At 42.1% G+C, this 24,162-nt stretch overlaps 1 protein-coding gene across 1 annotated transcript; it reads right to left on the reverse strand.

Moving 5' to 3' along the window:
* Positions 1-138: 138 nt before the first annotated feature.
* zbtb4 (zinc finger and BTB domain containing 4) lies at positions 139-13,217 on the reverse strand. The gene is made up of 2 exons (XM_017702275.2): positions 13,031-13,217; positions 139-9,048 (listed from the first exon to the last, which is right to left on the reverse strand). Exon 2 carries the CDS (start codon positions 9,030-9,032, stop codon positions 3,921-3,923), a length of 5,112 nt encoding a protein of 1,703 aa, XP_017557764.1. The 5' UTR covers positions 9,033-9,048; positions 13,031-13,217; the 3' UTR covers positions 139-3,920.
* Positions 13,218-24,162: the final 10,945 nt, after the last annotated feature.

Below are 24,162 nucleotides of genomic sequence, written 5' to 3' on the forward strand. Positions count from 1 at the left end.
GTCTTCTTAGCATCAGCTAATGTGGAAACACTAATTTCATATCTTTTTCCTGGAGTTCAGTTAATTATGAATGACTATCCCATGCAGTGGTTTCTTTTTACTTCTTATCAGTGATGGAACAGATTCAAATCTTTTGTAGGTCATCAGGTTAATACTTTATTTTTATGGTTGTAGCATGGACAGAGGGAGACAGGAGAACTAGAGCATAGAAATAAAGAAAATGGACAAAGTATAGATTGCAGGCTTGATTCGGCAATTGTGTTAACAGACCTTTGTATCGGATGGTAACAAAGTCAACAAGAAACAACTAAACTTTTCAAATATTTCAGGAAATATGGCCAAATATTTGTACCCCTAAAACAATGGCACAATTGTAACATTTTCACAATACCAGACAAATCAGTCACATGCCTACAACTATGACCAACTGTAGAACACATGTAACTACTAAATTTTAGTCACTGTGACTGAAAATTTATATTTCTAATGGGGTCTCGCTGCTGGTTGTTTCTGGGTGGGTTGTGGTCATTATTTACTGATCAAAAACAGCTCAAAACAGTGTGTTGTGCGTGTGACCCTTCATATGTTGAAGCGTGTTTTTTTTTTCACATTTTTGTCTTTTTTTCCTTTACTTTGTCTCTTACTTATTTTACAAGTGTTTTCTGAATGACCTTCCACCTAAATGCTGTGCAGTGGCCATATTTTGGAGTGTTTCCCAGACAGTAATCAAACTCTGGTGGCAGGTTTCAAGCAAACAAAACCTGTGTTTCCTTGGAAAGTTTTCAATGTCTGTTACTGCCTGCAGATGATTGGAATAAGTTCCTGGTGACATGACACGGACATTATGTAGTTTCAACAAACTGTTACATGGAATTAAAATTCTGATTTGGTAATCACAAATTTGGTAAGGTGCTTGATCTTAAATTAGGATTTTTGTGTGTTTTAATAGCTTATTTTAAGTTTTTTTATACACAGTAATGTCTGCTAGTTGAATTGTGATTCTGTTTCACATAAACCTAAACAGGGATTTGGAATTTGAGTAATATTTGGGTGATTCTAATAACGAGACTTGAATTATTTTTGAAGATAATTCTTAAACCAGCCTTAAACTCAAAATATGCCTTTACCAGGTTTCTAATCTCCAGACCTGGTGAATGATGTATGACAGTTTCTTATGAAATGTCACTGACTTTGGTGGAGTTTTAAAAATTAGATTTAGATGTGTGTGACATCCATATTTTCTTCTAGTCAGCCACAGGTATAGACAAGTAAATTTTGAATCTGTATTTGAATTACTTGTGAATAAAGTGTGCAATGGGAAAATAAAAATAAGGCTGATAGGGGTCCAAAACCAAGCATTGGTTTGGTGGCAAGCCACAAGGGATACGGTACTTGTTTTGGTTTTCCTTTTCCTCACAAGCACGCACACACCCACACCCTCCAACACACACACACACGCACACACACACACACACACACGCAATACATGAAAGGCTTGTACCTACACCCGAATAAAGCAACAAATCTTAGCATTGTTTTTACCCTCTGGAAAGGAACAGTGCTGCGGCATCATTGCACAGTTTCAAACACACTCACTTCAAAAGGAGAGGATAAAATGTTTGGAAATGGGAAGGGGATAGGAAAAGGCATGGAGGGAGGGGTGGGCATGGGTCTTTTGTAATTGGACAGCTTATGCTGTGATTGAAAAAAAAAAAGAACCAGCAAGGGGCTCCTCTTTTTGGTTTCATGTTGAAAATGACTGCACAAAAAGACTTGTCCAAAAAGTTGGCTTGACAGCAGATTGTATTTCAAGCATATCAGCAGAGAAAATCAAAACTGAAGCGAACCACATATGAGAAAGAAAGTGAAGATTGTTATGTCAATACCAGAGGATACTGAAGAAGCAAGTGTTTCTCATGCGTTATGATTATATTGAATCCAAGTTCCTAGACATGTTTCTAAGACTACTGTATATATGTGAATACCTCATAGCGGTTCATTATTACATGTTATTTTTCAAGTCAGAAAACAGAATTCATCTACCATACTGTTCTTTTTTTAACCTCATGACTAAAATTACATTCATATTTATGTGTACTTGAAAGACCATCTTCAAGCACAATCCTTGTCTCTCTATCAAAAGGGAAAAATATGTAAAATAAACAAATAATATTGTTTAAAAAGATACAAAAACAGGAAATTCCTAAGGAGTGTTCAGAACACTCCTGCTCAGTGAGCATTTTGTCCAGAGCATTACAGCTCAGACCCTGTGCGGGCGTCAGTAGTGGCTGACGTCATGTCTTGATGTTCCATGCACTGCGGAGGAGACATGGAGAAAGAGAGTTGACTAGCCAACAGACCCTCTGCTTTGCACGTAACAGGCTTCTTAAGATCATGACCGCCTGAAATCTCCATTCACCAGCTGCTGTGCTGCACCTCTCTTAGAGCATTATTTTCTGACTTTATAATGGAAGCTCTACTGGCAATATCTCACACACATTGCTCCTCTTCCCTCTTACTCTCTCTTTTTCTCCCTCTCTCTCCCAACTTTATACTATCTCTCTCTCTCTCTCTCTCTCTCTCTCTCTCAGATTTCAGTCAAGTGAATGGAGTGTCTTTGGTGGACACCAGGGGGCACTGGGGAGGAGAAGGCCACTAAACATGAAGTTGACTTATTTTCTTTACTGGAAGAGACAATAAGATAATTGACAAGAGTACTGGAAGTGCACAGACATTTTAACAAAGTTTTGTTTCCAGTTCCTTGTTTGATCCTCCAATTATTCCACCAACTTCTACAAACCAAACTATGAAACATGTTCTTTGTACACAACATTGCAAAATGTAGAGTCAGTCCTCAGTTGCCACTGATTTTAAGTCACCAAGCCACCATAATCCTAGTTAATAAAAGATCACATATTAACAAGCTCCATCCAAAATAACATGTAGCTAAGCTATCGACTTGCTAAGTTCTGACTGACGAAGGAAGAACTTCATATAGTTTTTCTACTTGCTGATCTACAGAGGTTGTAACAGCTTGTCCAGGAATGATGCTCATATACTTGAAATCCCCATGGAACTGATCAAGGCTGATATAGCAACTGTGCATGCATACACCACTCTCAACACATCCACCCATACAAACACATACATTCACATCTGCTGAAACTCGCACAAAAGCTTGTACTGAAATTACACGCAACAGAACTGTGTACAGTTACATAATGTTGTAAGAGGACATCTACTCCAAAACCTCTACATGCATGACAGAGTTTGAAACGCATACATACAGACATACAAACATACACACTCACACTCATGAAACTGCTTGCAAGCTATCATCTTCCTTCACTGAGCTGAGGAGTGTGTCGAGTCTTTTGAAGATCTTTCTACTTGAAATGAAAAGCTCAGCCCCCATTTTATTACTATTAGCGGTATCATATCAATATTATTGACATAATTATTTGTATACTGTCACTAGTGGGAAGCAGACTTATTATAGCAGACTAATTTTTTTGCTATTTTCTAGAAACACCACACCCTGTTAGCTGTTATTATTTATTGATTATATCTATTATCACAATAAATCTGAGAGGACGGATAGCCAAGATCTAACTCTCCTAAAGAGGGAGAGGAGTGGTGTTTCAGAGGTTTGTTTTGCCAGTGGAAGAGGGAAGATATTGGAATTTAGATTACCATCTCCCCTTTACCCATCGGACATACCTCTAAGGCACCTCTCCATCACTTCACTATAGCTGAGTCCTACATATACCTATGTTTTTGCTACTTAACAAAAGAGAGGAAAGGTCTGTGCAAGTAGTTCAGTTACCAAACAGAGCAATAGAACAATAAAATTTCTTCCATCAAAGGCCTGGTCCTCTTTAATGTGTACAGTATTCCTTCACTGCTGCTGCCCCATCCACTCATGGGTTGCCACTGTCTCGCTTTGTGCTACTGCTACTGCTGTTATTGTATAGGCTGGGGTTCACCACTAAAGGGTGGGGCACTGTTCCTGTGAAAGGGGCACCTGCTGCAGCATAATTGAAGAGAGTGGGCAAGAAGGGCAACGGCTCTACTTTGTCCCCTGATGCCATCATATTGAGAGCCATAGGCAGGGCAGCAAGGCTGTATGGGTATGGTAGTAGCTGTGGGCCATAGAGTAGGTGATAGGGATCAGGATAAAAGGGTAGTTTGCTCGAGTCAGTATGGGGTACCATCTTCCCTAGTGCCCCAAAAGGTAGGGGTCCAGGAGGATAAGACATCAGGATCTGTTCCTCTTGTTTCTTACTTGAGCAGTACCCCCCTGGTATGATCAAGGGAAGTGCAAACTCCTGAATAGGATAGTCAGATTCCCTATGGGGATCTCTTGCTGTTGAAGAGGTGCTGTCCTTTGTCTCCTGCTCTGAATGGGGCACTTGGGGGTGCAGCACAGCACAAGAAGAGGGGGGTTCACTACCCCGACCTGAACTTGTTGGAAATACAGGTCTTTGTTTCTCAGCGCGGTGCATGCCTTGGTGCGGTTGGTTAGGCTCCAAATGTGGTCGCAACTGCAGGTTTAAGGGGCTTGGAGAGTGACAAGGGGACTGTGAGTGCCTTTGATAGGGTCCTTTATGAGTGGTTTGAATGACAGAGCATGTGGGAGAGGGCACAGGACTCACCGGCTCCTCTTTGGGCACTATGAGTGTCACCTCTTCATTTGTGGATCGCCTCTTATTGATGGTGTATTGGTGTGCAGTTTGCTGAGTAAGCTCCCTCTCCCTTGCCAGTATAGTTTGCCTGGATAAGTCCTCTGCTTGGCTGCTGTTGAGGGCTCTGGATGTAGCAAAGACCCTAAGATCTTGAGCTTCTTGTGAATTATTTAAATGATCACTGGAATGAATATCCTCTTGTCTCTGTGTGTCTGTTTCTACTTCTTGTTCCAAAGCACTACACCTCACTGATTGTAATGCCATGGATACAGCTGGATCTGCCTCTGTTCTGACCTTTGGTGCTGTTTGTATTTGACTGACTTGACTTAGTTTATCAGTAGGCGTGAGACTTCTTTTCCTCTGGTCATGTGCATCTAGGCTACGTTTTTCAGGGGTTCGAAAGTCCAGGCATTCTGCTCCATTCATTACAAGTACACTAGGGAGACTTGGGGAGATGACGTTTGACTTTTCCAGTGTGGGACTAGTTGGGGGTGATATAGTACAAAACTGTGGGCTGTGGATTTTGTCAAAAGTTGCTAGTTTTGCACTGTCATTAGCACATACTTTTTGGTGTTCTTCATTACCTTCAAACTTCTGATTCTCTGTTTGCTGAGAATCTTTTTTGAGATAATTTATAACGGGGATGGACCGTGCATGCTCTCCTGTAAAGTCCAAGTCTTTACTTTGTTCTTTGTCTGTTTCTGGAGTCACAGAATTATGACTTTGTACTCCCTGCATTTGCTGCACGCTCTCTGTTGAACTTAGCTCATGCCGCTTCAGGTGGCAGTTCAGTGCAGCAGCTGTCTTACATACTTTGTCGCATTGTGAGCAGGTATATCTGGTCAAAGGCCTTCTTCCCAAGCGAACTGGACTACCTTTTTCCAATAACCTTCTGTTCAGTACATCTCCCACTTCTCCGAGTTCCATTGCCTTTTCTTTGCTCAATGACTGTAAATTACACGGAGCAGAGGTAGACAGAGTTTTGTTTTTTGGATGATTGGTTCTCTGGTGCTCCTCTAACTTGGTCTGAGAGGGGAAAGGAGCTCTGCAAAGCAGGCACACAAATTCAAATAGATGTGTTAGCTCATGTTTGTCTCGCTTCCTAGAGCTAGAGAACCAGCGGCCACAAGACCCACATTCAGAGGCCTGGTCCCCAGACCAACGCTGTTTGATGTTAGAGGAAATTGTGTGTTGAGTATTCAGCGTAGACTGTGATAAAGCTGCAGAGATGGGAAAGTCAGGCTTTCCAGGAGCCCCCTTCTCTTCCTCCATCTGTTCAGTTGTAGAGGGAACAGAAAGAAGTTGTGTGTTGTCTTTGATCTCCTTATGATGAATAACTTCTTTCTCCTTTTCCTTCACTTCATCTTTTTCTTCTTTTTCTTGTCCACCGTCAACCTCTTGGTTTACATGATTCATAAGCCTCTCTGCTCTCCTCATCAACCTCAGAGATCGTTTGTAGTGCATTTTGCGTTGCCAGCTTTTGGCCTTCTGCATATGCAGGGCCTTTCGCTTGGGCTTATAAGAATAGTATGGTCTCCACAGGTTGTCCTCTCCATCATGGTCATTTCTGTCCTCCCTAACTTCCTGTCGGAAGAAATACTTCCTCACCTTGCCTGGCAGTCTAGGGTTTTTCCATTTGGGCTCCCCCTCCCTTCCTTCCTGGCTAGATCTGCGGTGACCATGGTGTTTGCGGTGGTGGTGATGGGTGTGCCGCTGCTCTCTCTGTTCTTCGTGCAGGAGGTTGCTCTTTTTGACTTTACTTAACGATGGACTTTTGTCTCTCCTGAGGTCTGTCTCAGAGATGCTCCTTTTGACAATAGCCTCCTCCCCAATACGCACAGTGATCTGACACAGAGGCCCACTCCCTTTGACTGCAGAATCTACGGATATGGGCATTGCCTTGCTTAACTCACTCTTGCTATGAGTTTTACGTCCCTTGTGCAATGTCTCTGTCATTTGTTGGATTTTTGAGTCTTCTGTATTTGGGATATCTGTGTCCCACCTACTATGAGCATGTGTGTGTTCTTTTTGACTATGCCGTTTAATTAGCTTTTGTGAAGCCTTAGCTGTTGCCTGATTGCTCTCAGGGGGGCTCTTTCCATCCCCAGAGGGAATCTTATTTCTTTGAACAATAACAGAGGATGGGAGTGCTGTGCTATGCATGATGACTGAGGGTTTGCTATGTCCAAACGTAATGACAGAAGAAACAGCTGCCTCTGAGCTTTTGAGACTTTTTGCTTTGCCACTGCTGTTGCCAGACAGACGTTCATCTGACCCCTCTTTCTCAGTGACCTCTGCAGGTGTGTCTGTGTGGGGTGTGGGCAGCTTCTTGCTTTGTTCTGTACCCATCTTCATAAGGAATCTGTCAGGGTCAGGCTTAATGTCTTGTGGATGTAGATCTTTGAGGAAGGACTCCAATTTACTGGCATCCAGAGGGAGGCTGCAGTCCAGAGGCAAAGGCAGGTTAACTGATGAGTCAGGCTTGAGTAGTCCATCAGCCAAAGCATGGCTATATGTTTTGTATGGCCGTTTCTGAGAGCGCATTGGCAGTAGCCGGTAGAGTTTAAGGGCATTAACCTTCTGCTTATAGCCACCATTGGCCGTCTTCTCACTTGAGATAAGACCAGGGCTAATGCCATGGAAGGCTTTCTGGTGTGTTTTGAGGTTGTAATAGGTAGGGAATGCCTCCCAGCAGAATATGCACTGGTATCGCCTTTCACCTGTGTGCCACACCTCATGTTTGGTGCGGTATTCTGCAAGAGCAAAAACCTTGTCACAAAAGTGGCATGGGTACTTCCGACGCCACGAGTGCACGTTGGAGTGGCGTTTGAGGCTTGACAAGGTCATGTAGGAGCGTTCACACACTGAGCAGAAGTAAATGATATGCCCATCAACAACTTTTACAAAGTGATCCTCGTCCCTCAGGCCATCAGTGTGAGGCAGTGCCCCAGCATGGTGTCCATGGAGGCCTCGTCCCTTCTTTATGGGTCGGCCAGGCCCTGTCTCTTGCCCATCCTGTTCTGGTTCCTCAGCTTTGCCTGTTTTCTCCCCCTCCCCCTCCTCCAAAGGTTCCTGTTTGGGTTGGATGGGGAAAGCTGGCAAAGCTTGTCGACAGGTGGCCTCGTGGGACTGAAGTCTTTTATTATGGATGAAGGCTTTGCCACAGTGGCGGCAGCTGAGAACCCGTCCCCCCCGATGGAGGCGCATGTGGACGGTGAGGGACGAGGCAGTGCTGAACAGACGGTGGCACACCCCACACAGCAGCTCTGGTTTTGGCACTGCCCGATAGGAGTCATGAAAAGATGGAGCAGGGAGGGTCAAGGAAGAGACAGAAGATGGAGAAAGAGGAGGAGGGCTTGACGATGATGATGGTGGGTTAATACTGGGAAGAGGGAGGCTTAGTTCAACATGTAGGCTGTTACCCTTTCGTTTTTTTCCTTTTGAACTTTCCAGGTTCTTTGTCAGCTGACCCTGGAAGGCTCTTGCGCTCAGGTTAAATAAGATATGTGCTGTCTCTGTTGTTGAGTGTTCTGGGTAGTCATTAGGCAGACCAGATCCAGATGTCTCTCTTGAGTAGTCCATTTTAGCAGATGTATGTAAAGCAGAGGTTGGAAAGTGGGTACCACTACCAGCCACTGAAAAGGACACAGTTTTGCAGTTCTTACTGACAGGTGCAGTCAGATCAATGGGGACAGTGGAGGAGGAAGAGCAAGGCAGGCAGTCCAGTTTTGATGCTTTAGACAAGTGCTTGTCTCTGGCAGTTTCCTCCTTCCATGCAGTGCTATCAGAAGTGTCTCTGTCATATGCTGCAGAAGAGGAAGGGGAGTGAATCAAGGGACAGTGCTTTTGTGCAGAATAACCAGGCAGGCCAGCGCTAATAGGAAAACTGAGAGATATTCTTGTAGTTTTGGCACCATCAACTTCATCTGTCCCCTCCCCCATTCTGTCTCCTCTCATCTGTTTATTTCTGTGTTTCATTTGATTTCTTTTCACTGGTCCTCTGAGATGCACTTCAAAACTATGGTCCACCTCAAACAGGCTCTTAAGGAAGCAAGAGTTGTAGATGCCGGTCAGCAATGTCAGAAATACTGAACAGAGTGAGGCAACTGTTAGAACTGTGTCCACCACTGAAGCATCAGATTGGCGGGCATGCAGAAAAGGAGGAGTGTCAGGTGGAGAAGACCTCAACTCATGGAACTGGATGCTGTAGACAGTGATGATTCTTAGATGGATGTGGAACTGTGTCTTCTTACAGATTGGAAAGAGACCACCCAGGCAATGTTCATTTAGCTCCAAAGATGCAGTACTAGTGTGGAGGGGGTTCCAGCCGTCCATTTCGGACACCATGACCCCACCCCTAAACCTAGGAGAAAAAAAAATTAATAGTGACCTTGAAATGTTATTGACTAGACACCAAAGCAGTGGTATATGGGAACAAAGATAATTTATGACCATAATTATATATAATTTTAGATATTTCATGTCAAGTATTTTTTTGATATGAAATGTCTATGAACAGCTATTTGGTCTCTGCTTTTCAAAAAATTAGGCATTATGATTATTCATAATCATAATTTTATTATAAGTTCATTCTTATCCTCTCATTCATTATATACAGCTTCCCCAATTGTATTGGAATCATGTGCAGCACTATTTAACTAAAAATGTCAAAAAAAAATGTACAGCGTCCTACAAATTGTTTGGGAACTTGCATAATCTTATCATAGTATTTGAATAATTTTATATGTGTATCTGTAATTAAATTGGTTTTATGTTATATTCAAAACTTTTTGAATTTGAATAGTAACAGTAATAGTAATAGTGACAAGTGAGTGAAGTGAAAGATGATTTCAGCCATCCCTTTCTCGAGCGTCAGCATGACAAAACTGGAAAGAATCTTTCAGTTCCATTTTGTCACAGCATTGCCTTCATCCAACAGAAAGCTGGTAAGACTCTTCCACAAAGAGTTAAAATATCCCTTATCTATAGAACTAGAAATACAGATAAGGAGAGTCTGTAAAAGTGTTGATGAGCTGGGTTTAAATAGTTTGACTGACTGTTTTTTCCTCCCCCTCCCCAGTTTATTTGATTTGAGGTAAAAACAAAGTTCCACAAGATAAGCAAGATGAGTTACATAGCATTTTTGCCTGCAGTTCTAGAACTTTTGAATGTATGCAAAAAGCTTTGTGTTCTTGATAAATTTGCTCATCTCTCCTTTTGTGAGAGAATGTAATTAGTTTAGTTTAAGTAGTTGTAATTATGCGACACAAGAAAAAAATCCCAGTCATGGTTTTCTGCCTGCGTTTCAGCCAGGCAGGCAGGCAGGCAGGCAGGCCTCTGTAAAATTCCACAAGCAGCCCTGAACACACTGAAACTAGGTCAGCACTGTTATTGCAGAGAGAGAGAGAGAGAGAGAGAGAGAGAGAGAGAGAGAGAGAGAGAGAGAGAGAGAGAGAGAGAGAGAGAGAGAGAGAGAGAAAGAGAAAGAGAGAGAGAGAGAGAGAGAGAGAGAGACACAGAGACAGAGAGACAGAGACGGAAGAGAGACAGAGAGAAAAAGAGCCGGGCCAGAGACAGGAACAACCAAGTACACACATAGACACACACACACAACATTTACAGGGACGAGCACACACAGGCACATACTCCCTCCCACAGCCATGCACACACCTCTTGCATTTGCAAGAATGCAGGCACATATGAGCAGGTTTGCCAGTAAACAAGCCACTTGACAGGTAGCTTCACAGGCACACCACAACTGCAGCCACTGAAAGTTTGCAAAGGAAATAGGGCCATAATTATAGATGTTGCATAATGTAGAGATACAGGAAGTGCATGAGAGGAAAGACAAAACATGTCTAGGCCAGATATAAATGCTTTTTAATTAGATATTTATCTGTTACATGAACTTTAGATGAAATATATGTGAAATATCGAGGAAGAAATGGCCTGTCCTGCACCTGTTTCATTAGACATAAATGACAGCTCAAAACAAATATTGCTTATAAGGGCTTCACATGTCAGAATTTCAGTGTTTGTACGATGAATGGGGAAATACATCTGCCCCTGTCTCTCTCGCCCCACTCTTCTCTTTGTGCGTGACGCACAAATCGCCTCTCAACAAGCAGTCCCTAGCTCAAGAGGCTGGCCAAGCGTGACAGGGGCTTTACCACCCCCCTCCTGAACACCCCAGCTCCCCGTCTACTCAAACATGCGACTGCCTAAAAGAGTTAGAGTGACAAATATTCGGGCAACTGTACCACCCCTAAAAAATATAGCCCTATGCTCAAGTGGTGCCCTGTAAAACAACATGAAAAACAAATACTGGTTTGCTTCTCTACTCTGTATAAACATTACTAAGCCATATCAGCTTTGCAGTGTCCATTTTTGCAGTGTCCATCATTGGAGAATAATTCTATGTTAAATTTCAATTTAAATGCCCTGAAAAGGAAGAGTTTTTTCACGTTATGCTACAAACTGAAAATAGCAGAGTTGATTAGGAAGCTGCTTATGTGGCATGTTTTGTTGTTTTTTGTTTGTTTTGTTTTTCATTTGACAGCATTACTGAGCAAATCAAGGTGGACTGACTGGTGCTGGAAAAAGGTAACAGGGCTGACCAGGCTGAGCTGGCCTGTAAAAAGGGGGCTGTCACTAGATCCTGAACTCTGCACAACCCCCCGGCCAAAAAAACATGATTGAACCAGCCAGAGGGAAGGGGAGGGGAGGTGAGAGGAGACAGTAAAAAGGAGTAGAGTGGTTCTGTGAGGGGTGAGCAGGAAGAGGGTGGCAGAGAGAGGTATGGAAAGGGGTATGGAGGGGTTAAGAGGTTGTGGTGGTTTATAGTACTGTCCTTCAGCCACATCTCTCAGGTGTTCCAAAGCAGAATGTTCTTACAGCACTTTCCCTCTGTAGAAAGTGTGGTATCTTTTTGATTTGCCATGATGAGCCTTGCTCTGGTCACTACGCTTATGTAAAACACCATGATCGGTCTGTTTGGTTTCAGCCCAGCAAGTGATTCACATAATTCAGCCACCATAATAGAGTCAAGATATGCATTCAAAGGGAAACTTAAAGCTAAAATACAATGAGATAGAGAGAGAAACATTAACAACACTGCGACAACTATAGTTGTTTCCTCCAGGCCGCATTCAGTTCTACCTGCAGTTTGGGTTAATTTGGCTGAAAGTCGCAAGTACATAGACTGCTATCGTGTTACAGTGAAAAACATGGAGGCCATACATACATGTGTTAAGTGAACATACAAACTAGGAATGGGCAATATGACAATATTTATCATGATTGTAATAAATTCTCTCACAGTGTGAGCATATCGTGGATATCATGAAGCAACACTGATCAACTGTGTGTTTCATTACAAAGCATAATTATGCCTGCTTAATTGTATTTAGTTCAGTGCAGTGTGTAAAACACAGAATACAAATTGTTGTATTAAATTATGTTATATTAAATATGGCACCACCATTTTTTCTTTTTTTTTGCAAAACACCGGCTACTTTTTATCTTCTTGTGCATTGTGAAAATGTTTTGAAGTGTTGCTATATTTTTGCCATATTGCCCTCCTCTATTATACACCCCTCCCCAAACAACAACAAAAACAAATAAAAAACAGAGAGGTTAATACAGTGACAAGAAATTAAATTAAACAAATCCCATTAAACCATATTGTGACACCATGATGTCTCCTTCATCATGAACCTTAAGGCCCTGAGGCATCGTGAACATTTCAAACAAGTTCCCCACAAAAATAATAGAAATATGCTGTTGTTTAAAGTAGCCGTACGGCCTCAAAATATTAATCAAAAACGTGATAGGCATATTTTCAGTGTCATAAATCGATGCGTTACAAAGACAAAACTTGCTCAGTTTCAGTAATCTCCATATAGTGTTCTTGATCCTGTACCAAAGTATTCCAAAACAGCATTTTCTCAGTAAAACATACATCTAAAAAATGACTCTTCTTTTCATTTCAGATCCATCTGAGCGACTCATCGGCCCTGAAAAAGAACTGCGTGGTTCAGCCACAAGAGGAGAGGATAAGGGAGGCAGGCCTTGTTTTGCACCACACACACACTCATACACACACACACAGACAGACACACACACACACACACACACATGCTCCTGCACACGCTCACATACACACAAACAGGTCAACACTCTTATTTCTGATGTCCACGCAGAACCAAAACAACACTGATATGGTAGTGGTGAAGAAGAGCGTGAAGCAGGAAGAAAAGAAGAATGAGAAACAGAAGAAGAGAAAAAGAGTCTCTCTCTCCCGCGCTCCTTTCTCCGCTAGGCAAGCACACAACAAGACAACGTACCTCGGAAAACCTCCTGCTGCATCTCTGCTGCGATGTGTTCTCTCTCTCTCTCTCTCTCCCTCTCCCTCCCTCGTTCTGTGTGTGCTTGTCTGCGTGTGCCCGTGTGTGTGTGCGCGCGCACACGAGTGAGAGAGCACAGCGCAGGCAGGGAGAGACGCGCACACGCACACACACAGGCAGCACTATGTAGAGACAGAGGGCAGGAACGACTCTCACACTCTGACTCCCCCCCCCCTCCCTCCTCCTCCTCTTCTCCCCTTCCCTCTCTCCTTCTCTCGCCTGCTCGCCACGCACTCTCTCCCTCTCCCGTTCTGTCTTTCTCTTGCACTTCGGTTCGCCTCGGACACATGATTCTCGGATGTTTTCGCATTTCCATCTTCCCCTTTCATTCCAACAACTACACACTTACCCCCTGCCCACTCCCCTCGTCTATCCTCATTTTAATTCCAATCCCTCTTTTTTTATATGGAGAACTATTGTTCTTCGCAAACAAACACACATGCACAGTCTACTGTCTGTACTCCATATACACAAAGCCTGGCGATAGAGAGGGAGGGAGGGAGAGTGAAAGAGAGGGAGAGAAAGAGCGAGGGAGAGGACGCCATTTAAGCAGTTTGTTACGAGCACTGCCAGTCCCCAAAATGGCTGAAAACAAACAGGAGCCATGCCAACAGGGAAAAAAAACCTGGGCACAGAGAGAGACAGAGGGAAAGAAGATAAAGAGGAAAGGAGAAGAGTGGATTGAGAGAAAAAGTGCAGACAATACTTTGGGAGAAGCACAACTCTTTAAATAAGTGAAGTAGTTGAAAGGAGAGAGATCAAAGGGGTGGACATAGACATGCTCTTTGGTTTCCATTTCTGTCTCCCTTTCTGTCCTCCATAAAGAAGTAGAGTTTATGGCAAGTGGTGCTGAAAGCCAAGTAAACATTTTAAGTTCTGCTCGAGCATGAGCAGCTTTCAGCCTGGGTAATCTAACCTGTGTGATTGATACAGAGAGACACAGATGAGGCCTCCTCATCAGACTGAAGTCATCAGTCTGAAGTTACGTATTACCATTACACATAAGGCCTGTGAACACTAACTAGCATTATGGCTCATAATGCTGCCTTTGGGCTATCACACACATGAGAATGTGTTATAACATGAAGAACATTCCGGCATCAGCGTGAAACATCTGCAGAAAGACAATTATCTATCTCCTTGTCCTTTTCTGCTCTTCACTTCTCTTGCTGTCTAATGTTTAATTTTCAAAAGAGTACCCCATTACACCCACCATCCCATGTCCGTCTCCCCTCTGCCCCTCTCTTTATTCCTCTCTCTCTCTCTCTCTCTTTCACTCCTACATTGTGTGCCAGGCCACTTGTCTCCATGGGAACTCGGTCTGGAACGGTTGTTCCTCTTATGATCTTGCCGGCTTTTAATGGAACTTTGTCATTTCTTTTTTACTCATTTCCCAATTAATCTGTTTAGTCCTCAACGCCTAGTGCTGAGCACAAGCGTCCAACAGTTGCTGTATGTATTTTGTGGTTTAGTGCGTGGCAGTTTGCGTATGTTCCAGCATACCCTGCTGTGAAACGGCTGCAGGCTGCTGTTGACTCTGTGTGAGAGAAGTGCAGACGATCCATTCATGCACGCTCACCTCAAAGTCATCATGCTTTTCAGCACAGAACTGTGAGGCCGCACAGCCACAGAAATGAGGAGTAACTGGAAAGGGTGTTGATGACTGGGGCACACTGGGCTTCCACTGGATAGAAACCTCAAAAAATGCTTTACTTGGTGCATGGGGTTCAGAAACGTCCAGTGCCAAAGTGAGAATTTACCGTTGTGGTTGGAGTTATGTAAAGTTACATAATGTCTGGATTTCTTGACTGTACAACTAACATATGTTTTGTTCTCATGTCTTTTACCTATAATCAATCTAAATATAATGCATACATTAAATACAATTGTGCATTCTTACAAAAAAACGGGTGTTTCCACAGGATTCCTATTATAGTGCAGCTAAAACACTACAGTGTTACAGCTGAAGTTTGTAAGGCTGGAAGTAAAATGGAAAGTTGTTATGCTTTTATCTGTTTGATCCCCACATAGTAATGTTGATCTTGTCAGAAGCAAGCATATGCTCTTTCCCTTGTTCCCAATACATTTGATCATATTTCTTATTCCACAGTTGGCTGCTGTAGACCATTTCTTAGTTTTGTCTGTGTGACTTGCACAAATGTTCCCTCGCCCATAACCGATCAAAGACCATCTTAATATGACATATGGATCAGTGGACACTAACAAGCAAGCCATGGCCAGCTGAATCTCTACAACAACAAAGAGCCTGGGACATCTGGAGAGAGCCACACACAGACTCCTGGTGAGTTTTTGGGAAGAGGGGAGTGACGAGTGCGTCACAGTATGTGTGTGTGTGTGTGTGGAGGCGGGCATGGAAGGGCTGGATCCATGGATGGTGATGTGTGAGCTGTCTAATCAGATGTTAGATATGTAATATCCAAGTTTAAATTATTTTCGGTTGTGTTATTTTATGCAATATATCATTAGTATTCATAGTATTAGTATTATTAGTATTAATATTATCAATAAGTAAACCACAGACTCATTTTTTTTTATATTTAGGCAAAAATATCACTTCTAAATAATGAAATCAGATAAATATGCAATGCCTTGTCCTGTATAGTGGGTCAGAAATGACACTTTCTGCTTCACTAGTGGTTTTCCACATGGCTTTTCGAGCATGGGACAGCTCACACACAGTTACTCAAATTGGGAAACGCTAATCAGATGTGCTTTATTCATCTCCCTGCAAATGAACTATTATAGGGACATCAGTAGATTTTCTAAAGTTCCTACCATGGTGTAGGATGGCCCAAGACGACTGCAAGGCTCTAATGCAGCAATGTCTGAGTAAGTGAACAACAAAATATTCTAAAGGGACTTTCAATACATATTTTGATCACTGGTCATTTATATCACTGTTGATAAATTTAAGTATATTAACTATAGATACTACACCAAAAAGGCAAACATAAGGTAAAAGTAAATCTAAGAAGTGAATTGTGCTGAAGAAAAGAGGTACGAAAGTAGAAGACCAAAAGAGAGAGTGAGAGACTGGAGAGGATGGGTGGAAAATCAGCTGGGAGGGGTGCCTGATGGGGAAGGAGGGGGCACTGGGGGAAGGCTTTTTCCACTGCCAGGGAAAAAACGGCTAAATCAAATTAATTAGCTTCTTCATCTCACAGCCTTAACTCAGGCATGCTGTACCAGGAGAGAGAGTGAGCGAGCAAGAGGAGAATGTGTTTGTGTATGTGCATGCTGGTGGTTTAGATTGGATTGGGGGGAGGCGTGAATGCCTTGTTTTGAATGTGGGCTATTCAGGAGAGAAGGCTAGGAGGGAAGAGCGACCAGTAATAGGATGATAAGAAGGAGGGTTATTTTGCTTGTCTTCAGCAGCAAGGGAGAGAAAGAAGTGGGAATAGGAGGCCAAACAGTTTGCGTTTGACAGCAAGGTGTTCCATGCATATGATATTTCCTTTTAATCCACTACAGTTTTCTGTGCATCATCAGCAAGCTCAGCCTTTCCTTCCTGTCTTGCCTCTTTAAATAGATCTCTCTCACAGAATCGCACAGAGAAAACAGAGTGAACCAGCATCAGGGAGGGTGAAGACACAGAATGAGAGACACCTAAAAAGGGAGGAAAGAAGGAAAAGTAGACAGAGAGAGAGAGAGAGAGAGAGAGAGAGAGAGAGAGAGAGAGAGAGAGAGAGAGAGAGAGAGAGAGAGAGAGAGAGAGAGAGAGAGAGAGAAAGAAAGAAAGAAAGAGGCAGATGGTCAGAACTGTTTGGCAGCATTCCAGGGAACCACAACAGCAACACACCAAAGCAAAAGCATGGTGGGGCGGGATACAGATAGACAGACACACAGTAATGCAGGGGTGATAGGACTGATAACAAACAACCAGTGATAGAGAGGCTGCATTGACTTACTGGGTCTGGAACAATTGGGAGACTTTTTCTGACTTTCAATGGCCTTCATTCCAAGTCAAAGCTTCCTCAGTGAAGGCCTGACATGTACCTCAAGGTACTATCACAAAGTACTCTTTCTTTCTTCATTTTTGGTAAAAGTAATGAAAATACTTTTGTTTACTATACATGTTTATGTGTAGCTGAAACCTGGTGATAAATGGCCTTCATTCTCCAGTCCAGGGGTGGTAGGTGAAAATCGAGAAAATGCCCCCCTTTAAAAACGATGTCTATTTACTGTAAAGCTAAACCATGTCAGGACATGGGTTTAGCATGTACAGGATGACGATGAATAAACCTGCACACAGAAGAAACAAAATGAAACGGCAGCCAATTTTGGCTTGATAGGTCAAAAAAGGAAAAATCTTATGAAGGGTCATCTTGCCCACTGGTAAATATTGTCTCAGTTTGACTTTGTCAGAATGTATAATTTGTCAAATAATTTCTAATGTTTGCACTTTTTGCAAATGAGCAAGACACCTAACCCCAAACTGCTCCCCGGGTGCTGCGGATTGGGCTGCCCACCACTCAGGGCAAGTGTGCTCACTGGCCCCTAGTGTGTGTGTGTGTGTGTGTGCGCGCTCACTAGAGTGTATGTGGTGTTTCACTTCACGGATCGGTTAAATGCGAAGGTGAAATTACCCCATTGTGGGACTAATAAGGGTCTCTTAACTTAAAGTACAACACCAAAAAATATTTTGAAAAACTAAAATAAGGCTGTCAGTTTGTTTTAAAGATTTCACTTCATTTTATTAAACCAAAGTGTAAACAATAAAAATATTGTAGAAGCATTAAAATGGTCAACTTTGTTTATTAATTAAATATTTTTTCCAAAAAGCAATGTAACAGAATTCGGTAGGTGCAGCTCTTAAATGCAAAGGATTTGCATACAAGTATGACACTTGTAACTTAAGCCTGGTAACATGATGTCTATGCTACACTGCACACTTAAAAATTTCAATTCCATTTCAATCTTTACACAAAACTGACAGACTTTGTGATTAAAGCACAGAAACTGATTTTCATATTCAAATGATGAAATTATACTTGTTTATTCTGCTATCTTTATGTCCCAAATTTTTTAATTACACATTTTCCCATATTGGCTAATATGTGGGCCCTGTCCTTAGATAGAAATAGTACAAGAACAGAATAAGAAAGTAGTTTGCTCTACAAAATAAATTATTAAAAATAAAAATTCAACTTCAATTTACCTTCTTTAACATCCTTTGGAAGTTGTCAAATAAGATCCCGTTTAAAATTCATCACCTTCGGTGCATGACGAGTATATCTGACATAAGCTAATATCTATGATCATCGGTAAACATAATGACATGGGCTGTCTCCTTCCCTAGCAGACCCATCTTTCAGCTCTCACTCAGACAGATTTCTATCTGTGTAGTGCACATGCCTCTCTTTACCCCCTAGTGGCCAACTCCCTTTTCAGTATTTATGTGTACTCATGTGCATGCCTACTCCACAGTGCAAGTGTCTCCCAGGCCTGATCCTTGAGTACCCCTGTACTGGACATCTTGTTGTTACCAACCTTGACTCTGGAAGGGCTCTTTAAATACCCGATTCATTTGATCAGCAGGAAAAATACAGATATAATATGCACTACAATATAGACCTGCTTGCTTTTTCTGAGACCTGCCATAACACAGCTGAACACAATTTTAACATTTTGCTATTAGTAACACTACAATGCAAGTATGTTGTCATTTGTTACATAATACGTGCTACTCAGAAAAAGGGGGTAAAGCACATTTAAACTAAATAAATCCACAAAATTATACAATATACAAATATATACAAAATACAACTTTTTTGTATATGCTACACACAACCCAATTTGCTCCAGTCAGTTCTTCAGAGAGTTTTACCCAGCACAGATTTCCCTGCACATACTTTACTTTAAGTTAAAAAAAATAATTCAGCTGCCCATTCATGACACTTTACTTTTACCAAAGTATTTATTACCACTATGGGAAATATGACAAACATCATGAAGACGACACCCTGAACAACCCAAACAAATAAGCCATCTTAGACTTACTGAATGCTTTACGGAGTTCTCTTCCCACTGGCTTCACTAACTGGAGTAATTCTGGACTAGCTGGTTGTATAAATTGTGTTCACCAACTTCTAGTAAACACTCTGGCCCTTTGAAATCATTAACATCAGACAAATCAATTTATGTGACCCTGTACAGTGAGACCTAAGTCGGGTATACACAATCTCTTGTTACCTCTTGTTTGTCCGTCCTTTTAAAGTCCACTTTTTCACTACCAGGCCTGATTAAAAACAAGCAGATGTAAACACACTTTAATGTATTTCATGCAACTGAATACTGAAGAACAAGGAGATACTTATTTAACTGAATAGTACATATTGTTGTATGATCAAAACCTCGTATCTTCAAAATAGTAACTTTACAGGAGAAACAAAAAACATACTTTTAACATAAGTCAGTGGAACCAGACATGTCATTGGCTGTGTTTACATGCAAAGATTTTTGCCAATCCGACTAAATGCAATTGGATTACAGATTCAGGCCGAGGTGTTTAAATGCCCACTCTATTCAACAGTCTGATGAAAATCTTCGTTTACATGCTCACTACAAGTGAAGCAAAATGACGCGCATGCGTGGAGCAGCGCTTAGAGTAAACGTTACCATGACAGCGAGCATCACGTGAGGTCCAGTCGGCGTGAGATGAGTTTCTCGAGTTCTTAATGCCTTTAAACTGATGTCAGACTCAGAAATTCATCCTTCACATGTACTTATTAAAGAAGGCCGAGAGGAAGACGTCGTGCTCTGAGACACAAACTGGACGTCCGTCCCATCTCCGTCTTTTAAAGCTCAGAGTATGAACCTCGGCTCTTCTACAGACCAGTTTCTGCTCCGCCATGTTGAACGGTATAAACTTTTCGCTATGACGCGACGCGCATGCCCAGAACGTACTTACACGTTCCGATTCGAGTGTAATCGGATTCGGGCGTTTACACGGCTAATCTAATATTTAACGGATTATTTAGAGGTTTACCCATCTCATTCAATCGGATAGAAATTGTATTCCGAATTGCCTCAATCGGACTAGTCCATTACGACTGAGGTGTTTACATGGACGTGTTCTATCCCGATTGAGCTATTAGTCGGATTATTAACAGATTATCAGGCTGCATGTAAACGTGGCTATTTTTGCTGTTTCTATTGACCCATTTATCATGAAATTTACACACAATGTAATAGGTAATAAGCATTTTCAAATATCATCAAAAACTGAAAAATGACAAATGTTTTTTTTCATTAAGGACAGGGTCACCAGTCTTATCCAGAAAGGGCCAGGTGCGAAAATAAGTTCTCATTTGAATCTAGCAGCACACCTGATTCCTTTTGTTTAATCAGTTTGCCCCGAATATTCAAACAACTGATTAGCTATATGGAGTACGCTTCTACTTGGTTGGAACAAACACCTGCAGCCACACTGGTCCTCTCCCCTGGTACGTCCTGACTTGAACGGACCGAACTAGCGGCAGTAATGCTGTACTCCAGCAGAGGAGGCTGTAGGAGTGGAACACTTGCATAACTGGGTTTTTGTGTCTGCCACACGGTGGCGCTGTGCAGCCACTGAAGGGTCGTCATACGTTCTTTAACTCCAGTGCTTTTACCACAGTGGACACTGGCCCATGCGGCCTCAACCAGCAAGGCTTGAGTAATTCATGCAATGTCTGAGAGACTTTACACAATCCTGTGAAAAGAGGACAAGGAGTCAGTTTTTAGGAATATTATTTTATTCTCAAACCAATCGAGACTTAAAAGCAAGTACAGAGTATTTAAAAACGTGTACAATGACAAGTACATAGAACTAGGGTTACAGCAGGTCAAGCACTGATACGGTCAACCTCAAAGCCATAGACTAGCATTCGTCAGACAATGCAAGACTTAAAAACACGGCTCAGAAATACCCACTTAGTGGATTTTGAACACAACACCAGAATCCAGCAAACTCTAGCTGGCTATACGGTACAGCTAGTAACTACATCGTAGGTCCACACTGAGATAAATCATTTAAAAAGGTACAGAAATGTGATAACAGTAGCAACACATAAGCAGGTTATGTAACGGGGCTGAACTGACAGCGTTCAAACAGGCCACAAACTCAACAACGTTGAGATCCAGGCCGGGTATCTGATTAAGACCACATCCAGTGGTCGACAGAGTTCTGTCCCACATTGTAATCGCACTCGCCAAACTGACCGCGTCGAGTGAAATTACAGTAAAGACAACGGCACACTGTTAACGTTAGCTGGTAAATTACGCAACCCTGGTTTACTCTTCCCTGCTGACTAAAGACAGTCTCCATTTTTGTTCAGCAGTGCATCTTTACCCCGCCATATTGAGAGAGTCAAATAAGTGTGGCTATAACTACTTTCTTTTTTAACATGACTAGACTTTCCGAACGTAAAATCAACGCCAACGCCGAACCAAAGACGAGTACAACAAAAGCACACAATAACCGACAGGGTTAGCTTAAGTTACAGCAAACAAAGCACAGCAAAGACCGTTAGCCAAAAGAGCTAGCAACAAATAATTAGCAGATGCCAAAACAGCCTTAAAAGCACCTGGCAGTATTTTGATTCCTGTGCTTATTTACAGATTCATAATTAAAACGATGAAATATGGAGTTTACCAGAACTGAAAAGGACAACACCAAAATCTGTCTGCTTTTGCCAAGCACGAACATTAGTTTAGCTTTGTGTGTTAGCTAACGCTAGCTTGCTAGGTAGCCAGCTAACATCACAAAACAAAAGCACTGAACTTTTATCAGGTCTTGGGCTGTTTAACAGAACCAAAACCAACGCTGACAATACCATGAAAAATTCAACCAGTGGATGGTCAATTCCCTGTGCAAACATAACCACCCCTGGGTTAGCTAAGGACGCCGAGCAATTCAAAACTGAGACTTGCTAACCAGAACAGCTAACTAGCTAACGTTAGCTAGAGCTTATTCAGTCAAATGCCTGTACCTTTAGCCAAATTACAGTCTTCGTCGAGTTTTTAATACTTAATGTGGTTGTTTTGACTTAAGCTGTTATATGCCACCGAGGAAACGTTACCATTAGTTGTCACTTTCACAGTAAATAAAAAAAAAACAAGTGAACGTCTAAAACTCTCAGTGATTTAAGTGTTGTTAAATACAAAAAATAAGCTGAGTGTTTAACACTTAAATGGCTACTGGCTGTCGAATATCTGCCTAAATCATGTTAAGGGAAGAAGTCCCGCTGGCCATAGACCATAATCTGTTTTAGCCCGGGTGAGACCAGCTCAGTCCTGGAGGGCTGATGTCCCGCAGTCAGTTAGGCCATTTTCCTGTTGTAGTTCTCATCTGATTAAATTCACTAGAAAATACCAGGTTAAAAATTGTTAAAACAGGAAAATCGCCCTTCTACTCCCCGGAACAAAAGCTGGCTCCCCGGCTCACTCGGGTGCTGTGGCGGACATCGAGCTGGTTAGCTAGCAAAGCACAAACCCGGCAGCCATGTTGTATCAACGTACACTCATCTCGACGAAGACTGTTTTCAGATGAATACAAATACATCAGGCTTCATATGGCTCACTTTAGCGGATATCACAGAATATTAAACAAGATTACGGTTAATTATGCCCACATTTTATTCACAACAGAATTAAAAATTATAGGAGTAAAAAAGATAAATCGACGCTATCTAGGTTAGCTAACTAGCTCAGTTACGTTAGCTAACAGTTTTCGTAGGCAACTTGGGTTAGCTACTTTAATTTCCCAAAAATGAAGCAAAGCTGAAGCCACCCTCTTAATTCGCGAGCTTCTTGCAATTTTTTCCGTTCCACCTTAAATGGTGCAGTAGTTACATACTGACGCCCCAGGCAACAGAATTCATCTGCTGGACTATTTAAGGTGGAACGGGAAAAAAGGACCAGAAGCTCGCGAATAGGAAGCCAAATTTCAGTCTCGTCAAAACGATAACATACCGATGTAACATGGGGCTACCGTTAACTTTGTTCGTACGATCCCATCGAAATATTTTTGGATCAAATCTTTCACCAGTTGCCCGCAACGTTGGTAAAGTTAGCTTCGGAGCTACGATTAAAACGCGGCCTAAACCTTAAAATTTAATTATATCCATTAAAATTCAACCCATTTTGACAAGCGTTTAACCATTGTTACATAAACACTAAACAAATCACATCTGAAAATTGTAGCATAAAATACTTTGAAAAATAGTTGGTATGAAGCTCCAGGCTTTCTGGGGGCTTTCCAACTTCGCATACCGAAATCAGTGCGTGCTGTCCGGCCGTCTCTTTTACTCGACTCCCAGGACTCGTGCAATTTCTCATAAAATATCAACAAATTAAGAAAAAAGCTACGTAAAGCTTCATTAATGTTTACAGGCGTGCTGAAAAACATCGGTGAAGTAACTTAAACCGGCAAGCCATAATATATTAACATAAAAATATAGGCATTAATGTCGACGGTTTGAGGTAGGCCTTTCGTGGAGCTTCTTTTCCAGGACTCGTAGCTGATCCAGAGCGAGACGGAGCGGAGAGGGGTAGTTTTTTTTACTTTTGCTTAGAAGGGGCAAAAAATATCCATCGGCAAACATCGGTAATGTTCGTAAAAGAGGCGGTACCATACGAATATCGCGCTGACGCTAACCCGCGTTCACTGCGATTGGCCAGCCATTACTTGTTAATACATATTTATAAGAACGCTGACGAATCAGGCTCGGAGTTGGTGAATATTAAGAGAAACGTACGGTTAATACGTTCGTGAACACGCCCTTTGTCGGGATAGACCAATCGGATGCCTTCGTGCCAGTTTTCCCGCCTTTCTCACGTTAAGTTTCGTTCGGCTCAAAAACGCGCGAAACCATTGGTCGTACGTCTCTCTTTATGAATTATTCATTTACGCTCCTCGCATGGCCAATAGGCGTCAAGCAACTTCACTCTAGAACCCACCCACTTACTGTTTTGCCCCTTCTGTTTAGAGTGTGTGAACCCGTAGTTAAGATTGCAGTCTATATAAAGACGTGTGGGAACAGTTGCCTCTCAGTTGCGCTGAGAGCGCA

Source organism: Pygocentrus nattereri, chromosome 13 (genome assembly GCF_015220715.1).
Source record: "Pygocentrus nattereri isolate fPygNat1 chromosome 13, fPygNat1.pri, whole genome shotgun sequence".
Lineage (NCBI taxonomy): Eukaryota > Metazoa > Chordata > Actinopteri > Characiformes > Serrasalmidae > Pygocentrus > Pygocentrus nattereri.